The sequence below is a fragment of the Molothrus aeneus genome, chromosome 6 (genome assembly GCF_037042795.1).
Source record: "Molothrus aeneus isolate 106 chromosome 6, BPBGC_Maene_1.0, whole genome shotgun sequence".
Classification (NCBI taxonomy): Eukaryota; Metazoa; Chordata; class Aves; order Passeriformes; family Icteridae; genus Molothrus; species Molothrus aeneus.
In genome coordinates, this window is record NC_089651.1 from 40,327,730 (window position 1) to 40,343,080 (window position 15,351).

General features: G+C 39.5%; 1 protein-coding gene across 6 annotated transcripts in view; it reads left to right on the forward strand.

The window, feature by feature from the left end:
- The window catches only part of GPATCH2L (G-patch domain containing 2 like), a 44,015-nt gene extending 31,317 nt beyond the window's left edge, over positions 1-12,698 (forward strand). For 5 of the 6 annotated variants that reach the window (XM_066552795.1, XM_066552796.1, XM_066552792.1 and 2 more), the window contains one exon: positions 349-12,698. In XM_066552795.1, coding sequence (XP_066408892.1) covers positions 349-521 — 173 coding nt within the window. In that variant the 3' untranslated portion in view covers positions 522-12,698. The remainder of the gene's footprint in view (positions 1-348) is intronic. The other variant, XR_010783872.1, reaches the window with a different exon arrangement.
- The last annotated feature ends 2,653 nt before the right edge of the window (positions 12,699-15,351 follow it).

Consider the following 15,351-nt stretch of genomic DNA (forward strand, 5'->3'; position numbering starts at 1 on the left):
GGAGTCTAAGTTATTTTAAGATGAATGATTGTGAATTGATTCACTTTAAATATGGGAGAGCTAAAACCTTCGATTTTCAACAGGAACTCTGACTAAGGGAACTAGTTAGTGGACTGGGAACTTAGAGTTTTGAATGTGTGAATCGTTAGAGCAAAATTGTTAATGCTATCAAGAACCTCTGTTTCAGAGGAATTTGGATGAAGAACTTTTAGAAATTCAATAAATAATATCCTCATAAATGAAATTATATATATGAGGGGTTTGCCATGAAGTTAGTTGTTCTAACATTTTTATTGCCCTTTCTTACTGTCTTCCTCTGTTCCCCTTTCCTGCAATTTTATATTTCAGCAACTTTATCTGTCCACGTGGATGCAGCAGAATCAGAGCTACCAGCAGCACCATCCTTGAGATCCCAGAACTCTGAGTGGACTGGGAAAACACCAGCAGCTGAGAAATCTACTATTGCTGCCTCCAGTAACTTTTTTAAAATGCCACCAGAGAAGAGCCCTGGATACAGCTAAAAGGGAAGCACTGCAACTGTAAAGGCTTGCTCGACTTTGGAAGTATTTGATTCTGGTGTTTGTCTGCACCAAACATCTTGTTTGGCAGTGTGGTATCTTCAGTATTGGTGCGTGGTGCGTGCCATCATCCAGGCTGATCTGTGTGCCTCACACACCTAAATCATGTTTGTGAATCTATGTTTAAGAAAAGGTAATCAGTGTTGGGACTGCAGTGGCTTTTAGAAATTTTCCTGCTATCACTGTATTTATTATGTATTCATCTCTTTCCCTGATTCCAGCTCATATGTAATGGGTCTTGTGCAGGTTTTCTTTTGGGTTTTCAGATCCTTATTCACCCTCTGGACATGTTGCTTGTTTGTGTATTTGGCATTTTCAGGGTGAAAGTCCCACTGCCATTCAGTGAGGTAGGAGTCTCCCTCTGCTTGCTTCCAGACCAGAAGGATTTCTTGGCTGGGGAATGAGGAGGGAATGCTAACACATTGAAACATGGAACCTGAATCCTGTATTAGCAGAATGTTTTCTGGCCATGTGCTAACAGACTCAAATTATGTTGATTCTGGCAAAGCAAATATGGTGCTTGTCTTTGTAGAAATTGCCATTAGCACACTGGCAGCATTGTCCATTCCACCGTTTCCTTCTCCCTTGTTCTGAATGTCTTCAGTCTTTATTGCATATTGCATGTTCATTCCTAAACCTGCTACTGGATAAGGATTTGGGAGAGCTACTTGGACTAAATGTGCAAGCTGGTGTCCTGGATAGAAACCTGGAGCCTTGAATATTGTTGCAGTATGGTAGAAGATTATACAAAACATCCATATCTCAGTATATAAATTAAAAAATGTCTGTTAGTGTTTCTAAAGGACGCTTGTTGACGTTAACATGCCATTGAACAAAAAGCCATTTAAAGTGTCACCTGAGTTCAGAGCATTATAGGTATAGATCAGACTCCTTGTGTATCATGCTTCCTCTTTCTTCATAAGTATTGTCTGCTATACCTACTGGAGGTGTCCTCACCTGCTGATAATTGCACATTACACTGCAGTGTACACTAAAGAGATTCTCTTCATAGAACTTCCACTTGGTCCGCTGTTACCTCCTGTGTTGCAGAATATATGAACAGGGATTTCTTCTCTCTCTGTAATAACTCTGGAGCTTATCTTGGACTATGTTTTCAGAATATGTACTTGTGTAGCATGTACCAAGGAACAGGTGGCCTCACAGCTTCTTAAGTCCTTTAAGTCCTATCTTTAGGAATAGAACTTCTTGCTTTCCTTGTGTGGAGCTTTCAGACAGGACTGTTTAAACTTGTAAAATCTGTTTTGATTGTGGCAGTTCATCTAGCACTTTTAAGCAGACAGCAAAATTTGTGTGATTTTACTGATTTTGCAGTGTTCTGTTATCTTATGAATCAAATGACTGAGGGACAGATTTGATTGGGGGAATATGAAGCAATGATTTATATTAGCTGTGTATTAAAATGGGAAATGGTCATAATATACACAAAACAAACTGAATGACTGTAAATCATGATTGACAGATATAGTTAGTTATACTATATGCACACTGTGTCTGATCCCCTAATATCTACTTATTCTTGGGGAGACATCCAAATTGGATTTATATTTTGCAGCACAAGCAAACTGTCAGATCTGTCACTATAAATCCTTCTCAAAACTCTTTTTTTTTCCTTTTTTTTTTCTTTCCTTTTTTTTATTTATTTGCATGGTACATTTAAGAAGTAATTAGAACGGGGAAACCCTTTTTACCTTAATGAAGGAATACAGAAATCCATTTGGATTACAGGACAAGCTGTAACAGTTTATAAAGGAAGAAGTGTTCCTGTTTTAAAGTTGTCATGGCTTTTTCGTATTTGTAGCTATTTTGAACAATGATGCCTAAGGGGTAACACAGGAAGTTTCAGCACTGGAGGGCCTGTAATCTAAAACATCTGAAGAGAAGGTAAACCTGAAGAGTAGTAGTTTGACTATCTAGTACTCATGAATACAGTAAATGGGAAAGGTGATAATGTTCTCCTGACAACTTGCAGATAAAATTTAGGATTTGAAGCCTTGTAATCTAAACTGCATGCTGCTCTAATGATAATGAATGGTTCCCTAAAAGAGCATTTATGAAATTGACTGGTTTTGATCTTGTGGAGTATCCTCCACAACCTCTCTTAGTTTGAGTCTGTTCAAGAGATTTACTCAGATTACTGACCATTCAGCTTTATGCAATAAATACAATTTATTTTATTTACAAACAATTTTAGCCATTGTATTCCCTCTTAAAAATCAGTTGTGCTATATATTGCTACATTCTAAGTATTGTCCAAATAGTTTTTTTCTCTTCTGTGATGTCAGGATGCTTTAAAAGCTTTTTCAAGAAAGGTGTTACGGAATCAAGAGCCTTCATCTCATTGTGGTGGTGGAGGGGTGGGTTGCAATGCTTCATGTGATTTTTCTCTGGGTGCAGGGAAAGAGAATTTATCATCTTTTCCTATTGAGATCAGTAGCACTGTTATCTGGTTTAGCCCTTACTTAGGTTGTAAGCTCCTAGGAGGTATTTCTTGTCTTTAAAGGCAGATTGTACCCATGGCAGTACTGAAGAGCAACTGTGGCAGTGTCATGACAAACCATACTTCCTGCTGAAAAGTTCCAGGAGACTCCAATTATTGCAGCTGCCCTGTCTTTTCTATTTCTAGGTTAGAATGCATTTACAAATCAGTCAGATTCTGAGCCAAATTCTACTGAGTGGTAGGCAACCTAAATGGATCATGTATCTTGTTACTCTAGGGTATTTATCAAAATATATCTTCAGACTTCAGTAACTTGATACAGATTTTAGTACCTACAGCATTATTAGATGAATAAAATAAGTCCATTGATTTGCCTCTTTTTTTTCATCTAAGGCAGATTTCTTAGAACTCACTCTGTCACACAGTACTCAGTGTGAAGGATACTGCTTCCCATGTAGATTACTTGAGTAGAAAGGAGTAATAACATGCCTTGCTTTAGTAGCTGTGCTTCTGCCAAGATGGTCCAGTATGTGATTATTACTCCAAAGATACTCAGCTCACTCGTATTTCGCTTTTTGTGCACCAGGACTTCCCAGTCTTTTTTCAGTTTTGTCTTCTCTCTAGTTGTCTTTCTCCTTGTCCTTATGGGACACTTCAACTTTGCAGACAGGACCTGGGAATACCATACTACTGTGACAAGCAACTCTGGGAAATTCCTGAAGTATGTTGAAGATAATTTGTAGTCACAAGTACTCAGCTAACTAGGAAAGATCCCCTCTTAAACCTGTTATTTATTAATGAAGAAGGATTTTTGAGAGATATGATGGTAGGTGGCTGCCTTTGCCACAGGATCGTGAAATGGGTAATTTTAAAATCTTTGATGTAATGAGAAAAATGGTCAGCAAGGTTCCTACCCTGAATTTCAACAGAGCTAACTTTAGGCAACTCAGTGAACTAGTTACTAGTGTGCTGTTCCTTGAGTCTGGTCAGTTTTTAGGAATCACCTTTTAAAAGCACAAGAGCAAGTGATCTCTCTGTGTTGAAAGTCAAACAAGCCATGCAGAAGACCAGCTTAACAGGGAACTCCTCTTGAATCTCAGGAAGAGAAAGATTCTATGGTCTCTGGAAGCAAGGTCAAGCTTCACAGAAAAATTACAGAGCTGTAGTTCACGTATGTAGGGAGAAGATATGAAAGGCCAAAACTTAATTAGAGTTGAAACTGGCCAGAATTGTTGTGTTAGACAAGCAAGGGTTTTTGAAGTACATAAATAGCAAGACGAGGTCTAAGGAAAACATTTGACTGATATTTGTTGTAAATGATCACCTGACAAATTGGAGTGAAGAAAAAGTGGGGGGCCATTCAGTACTTTTTTTTGCCTTGGTCTCATTATAATACTGACAGACCTTGGGCTGCTCTGTCTTCTGATTTGGAGGATCGTTACTGTGGGAATAGTGACTTTGTTTGTGCACATGGAGATTGTAAGGGACCAGTTGAATGTTTGTAAGTCTATAAGGCCAGGTGGGATTCATCCCAGAGTACTGAAGGAGCTAGTGGTTGTTGTAGCATGACCTCTCTCAATCCCTACTGAAGGTTATGGAAGTCTGGGAAAGGTCTATCCTGACTAAAATCTACTCAGTGTTATTCTAGTTTACAAGAAGGGCATGAAGTGAGACCCAAGAAGCACAGACCTGCTAGTCTAGCCCCAGTACCTGGAAAAATTGTAGGGGAGATCATACTGGGTGCTACTGAAAGGCAATTAAAGTCCTTTAAATCATAGAATATCCTGAGTTGGAAGGGACCCACAGGGATCATCAAGTCCAACCAAACAGGTGTGGTGGATGATGTGGTGGTTGATGGTGAAGGTGATGATACATACCCCTTCTTGTCTCTGGGGGTCTCGTGCAATTGCAACAGTTTTTCACCGATGGCAGTGACCAATCTTAAAATGACATACTTCTCTGTGTAGGGAGAAGATGGAAATTCAGTGAAAGAGAAATCAAACACTGAGAGAAGCACATTTCCTAGTTGTTCTTTGCACATTTCTGGTAGTTCAGTGAGCTCTAGTCAGGATTAATGCCCAGCTTGGTAAGTACTGGAGAAGACTGAATTAAAAGAATGTAGTTTCTGTCATGATGGATTTATGATTTTAAGGTACAGTAACAAGTGGAGAAAGCAGCAAAACAGGAGCTGGAGAGAAACTTGTTAGAGGCTGGGACTAGTGCTACTGGATGATAGATTAGCTTTGTGATTGTGGTATGCAGAGGTGTGTCTTGCCAGCATCATTCTTGAATAATGACATTGAGTAGGTTAGTGCTGTCCTTCAAACTGTAGATGCTCTTGCTCTTATATTGTGGATATTGCGGAGATCTGCTTAGTGGGCAGAGGATGAGAAGGGAAATTGTAGGAAGGGCAGCAAGAAGCATGATGGAGTGCCTCTTTTATTGTAACTCCTTCTGTACTGAAGAAGGAAGATGCTACAAAAAACTTGTGTGCCTAGATACATACAAAAAGTATGTGTGCCTAGACATTGAAAAGAAATTATGTTAAGTGGATAGGAACTTTGCTTCGTTGTCTTGAGGAACAGTTTGTAACCAGAGAATTTTCAGTAAAGGAAAAGTGAAGGATACTACATTTGTTCAGAAAATGTATTTTAATGGTCTGTTAGGAAACTATCAAAGGAAGATGAACTTATGTTCTCATTGTGATGCTTCATTTCTCTGTCTTTGTTTCCTGTATTCTGTTCCAGTTTGTGTTTTGTGATTGCGACATCCTTTTGTACCATCAAGTGGAGGAAAAATACTTTACAGTAATGCTTCTTAAGGCTTGAAGCATAAGGGGACACTTGCTATACAGGAGGTAAAAGATTATCTTAGGCCATTAACTTTACCCAGTACAAGGCTTGAACTCAGCACAGAGGACATAATGGCTTAATTATACCAAAGCATCTCTTTTTAAGAGAGTGAATAGTGCCACAGGCAGGTCAGCTAAACTGGCAGCAGTGCCTGCAGACCCACGTGTGGCTGGGCCTCAGTCACTTGACATCTAATACAGATTTACAATGTGGAGACAGAAGGAACTTTCAACATCATTCTCAACTTTAATGTGGCGAGAATGCCTTCCCATGCAAGCATGGCTGTCACTGTGAGTCCAGCCAGCTGAAAAGATGTGCTCACTGGCATGCTATGTCAAGAGAATTCTTGTGCCAACTTAAAGAATTGGTAAAACTGGAAAATGGACTGGTACAGCCTGTTATATCAGAGAAAGATGCAAAATATATATACTTGCAGACAATAATCAAGAAAAGTATTGCTGAGCCCTGGCTGTTATGGGCTAGAGTATTCAATGTCCTGAAGCAGAGATGCCAGTATTAGGATGATCAGGGTTTTGCAAAGCTGCCCTCTTGTCCTTGTAAACTCTGAAGGAAATGGGTTGAACAGCATGGAAATGCTGTACTGTGTCAGACCAAAGGTCTGCTTGTCTTGGTAGTCTGTCTCTCACAGTGACCTGGTTTGCCTACCTGGGGCATACTGTAAAGATAAAGCAGTAATATAGGGATACTTTTTTTTAGTGTTCTCTTAGCCCAGTGTCCTGCCTCAAAAAAGATGTACAAACTTTTTTTGAGGCTGGAGAAAACATTTTTGAACTTTTGGTTATAGTATTTATCCTGCAATGGGATTTAAATATATTTTTACAAGGACATATCCTGATGATGAAAACATCAAGTAAGGATTAGCATATCTTTGTTTGTAGTCAGTTTTCTTATTAATTACTGTCTTTATAAGTAAAAGCATCTTCTCTTGGAATATTTTTTTCTTAATATCAACATCATGACATTGTTTCTTACCATGCTTTTTTTTCAGCAAGGGTGAAAAGTCTTGTTCTTTCTTTTCAATGAGGCTTTTTTGACATGTATTTGTATGCCCTGTCTACAAGTCCTATGTAATCCACTAACCCATATAAATCATTTTTCATAAGCTTCATACCGTAAAACTTGTCATTTAATCTTTAATTGTGCTCCTGCATGAAAATCCCCAGTATTCCACATCCATATGCATTCAGTTCTAGTGTCTATACATAAAGTATTCTTCAGAGTTACAGAGTAGCTGTTAAGAGTCACTTATGGTACTCCTCATAGAGTGTTCTAATATTGCTATTCAGGCTTCCTATACTCATATAGCCAAATATGCTGCCAGTCTTTGCTGCCCAAACGCTGCCGTAACACTACAGTAGGAGGTGGTATTCAGGCAGTTGAACCTAAAGTTCTTACCACTGCTTTTCAATGTACAAGGTCCTAGAAAGTAAGAATTTTTTTTTTTTAATTCAAAAATCTATTGCATTTCCTTTAGCAGTATTATAGTCCAATTTTGTACCAATTGTATTTATAGTTTGCAATACTTAAGAGCTCAGTCTGTTTAGTTTTATCAGAAGAAGATCAAAGGTGTCATGCCTGTGTGGTAGAAAACTCTTTATGGCATTGGAAATTCTAAGTAATAAAGCATCTTTTTTCTTGCAGGTGGCATATAAATTAACTTGGAGCTAAAGCCTAGGCTGCCTAGATTGGTGCATGTGAGATTTCATTGCTGGAGGCATTTCTAAGAGGGCCATGATCTGAGACTGGTCTGGCCTGACCAGAGTCCTTGGGCACTGCTGAAGTCCTTGAATTTTCCCTCAGGTTTCGACAACACCAGATAGTGACCATCAGTTGCATTTCAGCTTCCTCCTACTGTCAAAGAGGGCTCTCCTAGACATAGCTCACAAAAAGGTCTACTCAGAGTCTGTGAAGAGCTGCCTTGTGCATGTCTCACATATTTTATGAGGTCATAAGATTTAGCTGTTTGATAGGGGTTGGACTCTGGGTTCTTGGGACTTTATTTTAAGGGTAACATGTAAATAAGAAAGATTCCTGCTTGTATTCCACTGTTTTAAATAAGATGTGTATTCTCTGAATGAGGCTCTTGCAGAATCTCTGTTCTGATTATAGAAACTGGAAATAAATCAATATATGAAAGAAGTGTTTTATCTGATATAAAGGAACTGAGTTGAGATGGGGGAAGTTTTGCTGACATCTGCCTAGATTTACAGTATTGGGCTCTCCATTAATCTGCATGCTTCCTTGACCGTTTCCGTAAGTATAAAGTATAAACTGTAATCTGAAGGTCTGTAGGGAGTTGCTATGCTTTTCTTGCTTTGAATTGCAAACCTGAGTGAAGGATTTGAGGTAATTTATCATGTCCGTTCCTTGGAGTTTTTTTGTAATGATTTTGTTTCCCAGTTTGTCAGGACATTGTCTCTAGACAAGTGAGATGCTCCCTGTTTGGAATTTGAAACAATTCCAGAGTTTCTTAAATAGCCTTTCATTTCTAAGCCACTGCTTCAGATCTGCCCAGTTCCAAATGGGATGTCATTTAAATGAGCAGGTCAGTTTCAATTGATGGTTTAATGGATATCAATTCATTTTGCCAACACTAACATCCTTTTAAGATAGATTGGCATTGTTCTTTTTTACCATGATAACACGACTTCAAAGATCAAATGAACAGAGGACTTCTAATTTTCTTTTGCCTATGCCTGTGTCCCAGTATTAATAGCTATGCATATTTGTGGTAGGAGCAACATAGGAATCCCTTTACCTTAACTGTTCTAATAAATAAACTGTAAAAATTAGATCCCAAGTGGACTAAATGTTTTTAACCAAAAAGATCAAGATCCTTTGGAAATGGCTTCAAGTTTTTAACACCATGTTGGCAGTAGAGGGTTGGGCAATTTTTAAAAGTGGTTATTTTCCTCTCTCATCTACAAGCTGCACCTGTGAGAATTGTGAAATGTTCCCTGTGAAATATGCTGATTTTTTTTAGGTATAAGAAGTTGGAACAAGGAGCAATAGATTGCCTTCTGGGAAGGGCTCAGATTTGGCAAACTACTGGTAATGTCAAAAATTTCAGATGTCTAAAAATTAGCTGTTTCAGTCTTACACCTACTTGCAATTTTGTAATTTTAAAATTTTTAATAATTAGGCATTTAATCTGATAATTGGATCAATTTCTATTTAAAAAGGAAAAGCTGAATGGTGCTTTTTTACATGTTTTTAATTTTACATCCCAGGGCTGAGAATTTTCTCAGTTCAGTTTGAATAACTGGTGGTAAGTTTGATAACAGGGCTGACTATGATGGCATTTATCAATTTTGATATTTTTCAAACCATGAAACCTTTCTTTGTGCGTTTTCAGCTCGTAAAAATCAACTGAAACTACAGATGAATGCAGGTAGACTTGCTATATTCTAATGGAGAACTTCTCACATATAAATAAAAGGGTATTTCCAATCTGGGGTACAAATTTTGTTCTCTACTGGCATGGAGCAATTTCCTGGTAAGAACAGATACATACATTCTTTTTTTAATGAAATACAGTACAGGTTTTCAAAGTGGTAAACTATGTTAATTTAATTCATTTTTGGTGGGGGAGTGACAGAGAGGTGTCTAAATATGAGAATGTGAGCGGATCTTAGGAGTTGCTGCAATAGGGCAGATGTAGCACACAGAGTTTTCAAAACACACTTTAAAAATTGTACTGGAGGTTGGAGAATTGTACCTAAAGATTGGAGAAATCTTCCTCTGAGAAGTGTCATCACTCACAGACTGCCTGCAGGTGCAGTGATGGCAGACCAGTGGTTCTGATAAACTAATGCCAGCACTGACACTGATGCTTCCCTTGTAATTTTGACACCAGCTTCCTGAGAGGTTCACCAGTGTTGCCTTAGGGCTCTTCTTCATCCTGCTTCACAAAATAATTTGCAAATGCTTGGACTCACCTAGCCCTCCTCCATGGGGAAACATATGTTCCCATTTTGAGCTGGAAACTCCTGCTGCTGAATGTTATATGGTGAGTGAAAGAAGTCCTGTGTTTTCTTTCTTGGTCATCCAGTGAACAGCAAGGGGAGCTTTCATGAATCTTTTATCCCTTACTGCTCCTATCAGATACTGTGGAGACAGGAAGGAGGGAATAAGACATGCAGGGTTTGATTCCTGGGTGGGGAGAGGGGGCCATGAGGTGTGGCTGTTCTGCACTCAATGCAGGAGCTGCCTGGGGAAGGTGACAATTCCTCACACTGATAGGCTGCATGACTCTAAACCATGGGCTTCATCTGCGTACATATGTATTTAGACATTTAAACAAGACTCTTCTTCAGCACCCCCACCCACCCCTCAAGTAACAAATAAAACAAACCAGAAAATTTGTGTTCTGATGACAAAGCTGCAATTTGAGTGGTCCATGTTGCTGTAATCAGTGCCCTTCTGCATGTGCAGTGCAATGCAATCAGGCACTTGCATGATTTGTTGTTGGGTTTGAGTGTTGTGTGTCTCAGTCTGTCCATCTGCCCCCTTCACATGAGGTTCCTGCCTTAGTGTAGGACAGTTGAGACTCTCTTAATGTACAGCTGCTGGCTTGGATTTTTTTCATGCCCCTTACTTAGGCTGACTTCAAGCTGTATTTACTGCACAGCATCCAGACTCCACTCTGAAGAGGAAAGGTATTTGTTAGTATCTTCAGGGTACTTCCTGCTATGACAGTTTAGAATGTTAATGATTTTGTGTGCTGAGCATTTGGATGTTACTGTCACCCTTATTGCCTATGGGAAGAATTTGAGACTGAAGCAAAACCCTTTTTTTTTTTTAATTTGAAGAGCCTAAGATGAGATACACAGACAGTGGCAATTTGCAGGGACTGACTTTGTACCCTTTTGTGGGTTCAAATCACATTTCCTACCAACTTCCTTAGCAGCTATAAGTGCTCAGAGCTTCTGCACATCCAGCCACAATTACTGATGAAGGTGAGGAGCACTGTCCTTATTGCTGAAGTCTTTCTATGACTTAGCTAAGAGAGAGATGGCAGCAGGCAGGCATCTCTCCAGGGCTGATGGTCAGTTACTTTCATCATGAGAACTTGGAAAGCGTCCTGCTTTCTCCTTTCTGTCATTGGGTCTGACTCATTTCTGCTCATCTCCTTCAGTTTTTGCCCTTCGCCTCTCTGGAGGCATGCCTTCTATGGCTCTGTATAAAAAGTCTCAAAAATAAACTGTGTAATCATTTGATTTAGCATTATTGTAAAGGGTATGGACTAAGGGACAACTTAGGATTGCAGAAAAGGGATTTCTTCCTTTTTGAATATTTTTATCTGTAACCAGATATATGTATATCTGTGTGTATATATTTTATTTATTTTTGAGCTAGGACTTGGTATGTATTCACTTTGTATTGGAGTTTCCTTATAAACGTATTTTAATTTCCCCAAATATGTTTTGTCTCTGGAAATACTACGATTCCTTCAAAGGACTTCAAAGGAATTGAAAGATCAGCCCCAAATGCATAGTATTGTAGAGAATCTGCTGTGAAGTAACTTGTCTACTACATCTCAAGAAAGAGAATATGTACGTGAAAACTTGCTATGGAACAATCACACTTTATATACTTTTACCTGAACATCATAGGATTACATGAATTTTAACTCATGTCTGGCAGAGATATTTCAAGTATTGTCCTCTTGATTGTTTTCTCTAAACTACAGAGTAATGATTGTCTAGTGAAGTAAACCTGACTGTTGTTTAACAAATGATAGGCTGCCTTCTAATGCCCAATTCAGCAAAGTTTTAAAAGAAGTAAGTCTTAGTGTATATTTTGGGAAGAATGCCCTTGGAACCAGAATCAATCATCTGACTGAGCTGTATTAGAAAAAAGGAAAAGGTTACAAAGAGAAAATGATACTGACTATTGTCTTTATTATCCTAAGTCTTGTTCAGTTCTCTCCTTGGACTCTTGGTTTACATCTTCTGGAGAAATTAGTGCATCTTGAAAAAAAACCAAAAAGACAAAGACAAACAACCTCCCTCTACAAGCTTTTTTGTGTTCATTTGTTAGATGTGGGTTGGCAGGCTCTATTTGCAAGCTGAATACCCATTTTATTATTTAAAGAGATTCCATTAAGCTGAAAGATGAAAATCAAAATGTTTGAATTTCTATTAATACCATTTTGGGACTGGACGGATAGCTGCAATTGTGCTTTTCTTATCCTTGCAGTGAAGTACTGCAGTCCACATAATTCCTTGCTCACACATTACACATCACACCTGTGCTAAGTGAGCATTTTGTGAGGAAAGTGCACTGTTTGCTCAACAGAAGCATAAAAGATGACACATGGTAAGTTGCTGTACACCTTATCTTCTCTCTGCTAATCGCTGTGGATAAAGTGATGATGGTGCACTACCATATGACTCAGAAACAACTTTGCTGAAAACCACAAATTTATTTCAGGTAAGTTACATCCCATGTGTATGTATACTTAAATGTAACTGTGTAATTGTCCCTGGGAAGAGCCCAAATGCTTGTCACAAATAACTGAAAACCAGAAGCATCAGAGCTGGTCTATTTAGAATATGTCTATTTTGTCATTCTGCAAGTACCTCAAGTGTTTAGGATATGGATGAGTACAACTTCTACTGCTTGTCACTGAACTACTGCTGGTAATTGAAAATTGGAATGCAGTGTTCCCTGGAGAGTTTGTCATGGAGCTCAAGAGGTTAATATGTAGTTATGTGATGATACTATAATTTTATATGCATCTGCAGATACTGCTAATAGACATTAAAGTGGGCATTTACATCCTTATTATGGGTCAGTACTTGATGTCATAATAAAAAAGTCACATCAGAAAAGTACAGGATAAAAATCTGATTATGCACATTTTGGAATGTAAATGGCTTTAAAATTCAAATTGTCACCTGGTGGGAGGATCAGGAAGGAGTCAGAACAAGGGCAAAGGGGCAAAGCTGTGAGACACAAGGGGCAAGATAAAGGAGGAAGAAGAGACAGGCAGGAGTAGGCCTTTGCTTGGATAGTTTATATCCATATGAATACTATACCCCATTACTTAAGCCCTTCATGTCATCTCATTAAACATAAGCTTGAGTGAAAAGTGGACTTTGTAATGGAGTGTGAAGGTCAGTAAACTCCAGATCTTCTGTCTTTCCACAGATTTCAAATCTGCTCAGTGTTGTTAAGGCTAAAACATCATGTAGGTTAATGCAAGGTGTGCATTTGTAAAGCAACATCAAGGCTAATGAAGTTTTCAAGGCACAACAACAGCTGAAACTCTCTCATAAGTCTGCCCTAAGTAAATATACTGGCAAAGCTGTAACTACTGGCCCCAGAGCTTGAGGAGGGGAGGGTACTGAGGAGACAGACTTTGAGTTCTGAAGGGCTGTTTAAAATAGCTTAAAATAAGTGGAGAAGTACCATGAGGACTAGAGTAGCATGTGTGATGTATGTGCAGCTGGATACATCAGGATACAGTGAGTTCAGTTGTAGATGCACTCAAAGGGTTTCCAACATCACCTTGAGTGTCTGTGGGAGCTGAAACCCTAAAGCATGTAGAAATTTGGAAGGGTGTTGACTTTCTATTTCTGCGCTACTTTTTCATCCAAGCACGTCCTAAAGCGTTCTAAAAAGTCTGCAGTTGACTGAAATGTTAGGGATTTTTTGGTTGGAATTACAGGATGCAAGGCCATGAAGTGAGGTAAACGGTTTGTTACTGATGGAAGGAAAAGCTTTGTCCTTCCATCTCCACTGCATTGTTTCTTCATGCTTGGCTGTAAGCTCCTATTTCCTTTCCCTCCTTTGACTCCTCTGAGTCACATAAACCACTTCAACTGCAAAAATTGACTTGGTTTCTGCTGGTTTAGTCAGTTGATTTGGCTTGATTGATGTGCACGAGGAGTGCTAGAGGCAGCCCAGGGCATGATGGCAGGACTGGGACTGGGGGCTTGGATGGGCTGGGAGAAAGTCCTGGGAATAATGGTTTGAATGAGGAAGACTCACACAACTGGCAAGCACTAAGGTTTTAACTTGGGCTCAATTGCTTACAGATCTGTGCCCACCACCCCATGGTCTCCAGGGATTCAGCAGCTCATAGAAAATGCACACAATGCAAGGCTGCAAGAGGGGCTTTGAGGGGGTGCTAAAGTCACATGGCCCTAAACTGCATATACCTCTTCTCCCAAGTGCTCCTTAAAGGTTTCGACTCTAGCTGAGGAGAGAAGAGACATTTCCTGTGACATAACTGCATATGCTTCCTAAATAGGGATTATGGCTGAAAGGGTCTTGGCTGCTCTAGAGAGCCCAAAGTGTAGTTTACATGGGTGTCTTCTAGGGTCTGATTTATCTATGAAGCACAATGAATGATGGGGCAAAATTATTGAAAATACTTGGTCTCTCTACCCCATGTTTCTTGTGATGAGAACCAGCTTTTCTGGTAAATGAAAATGTTGTTAAAAATGCCATCTATTGTTTGCAGCAGCTTTCAGTAAAAATACTGAAACATTGAGGCTCACAAACAGCCTGTTCTGCTGTTTTGGGATCTGATATAAGGCAATTTTGGGATCTGATAAAAGGCAATGTTTTGGGATCTGATATAAGGCAATTTTTTCAGGAAAATGGGAGGCACAGAGAGAAGTTAAAATTTTGCAAGGATTATAGGGCAGATCTGTAGCAGACCTGAAAGGCTTTGGAAATTGCATGACTAGAGGCCTTATATTTCTGTGTGCCTACACTAATGAGGTGAAATAAAACTCCAACTCCACTCCATTCAGTGGATCAGTGAGACACCAAGCAGGCTGGTGGCAATCAGTCAGCTACTGAGTCATTTAGTGATTAATGGATCCTTCTTTGTGAATGGGCATGTCCCTTGGCTGAGATTGCTTTAGGCTGCTGAGAGAACAGGAATGGAGGAGTCCATCCCCCTGTTTGCAATTAGTGTTTGTTATTAAATGCTGACAGTGTGTTCTCTCCTCTCATGTATCTCATCTTTGTTTATGTACTGGATGTTGGCACAGGCTTCTGTGCTGTAATGTCTTGAATTAGCTGCTGTTGAAAGGAGTCCAAGGAGCAGTGTGCTCTGAGGAGGACAGGAGGGTGGGAGAGTGGCTTGGCACCAAAAGAGCAGGAGCAATTCTGAGGGAAGGATGAAAATGGGTTTAGTTAAGTGGGAAGCTGGCAAGGAGCAGCAATGAGTCCGTGCACATCTCTGCTCTCATATATGAGGCCAAACACTGTGATGGGAATAAGGAGCTGCATAGGAAGTGTAACCAATGGCAGGAAGGGGAGATAGCCTTGGAAATGGTTTGGTAGAAGGGGATTTTGCCAGTCATGGTATCTTTGGGGAGGTAGATGGTTGAGTTAGGAAGCATGGGACCTAAGAGGGGGAGACTGCAATCACTGGAGATAGGGATAGAAATATATAGAGAAATAGTAACAAAACTCAAGC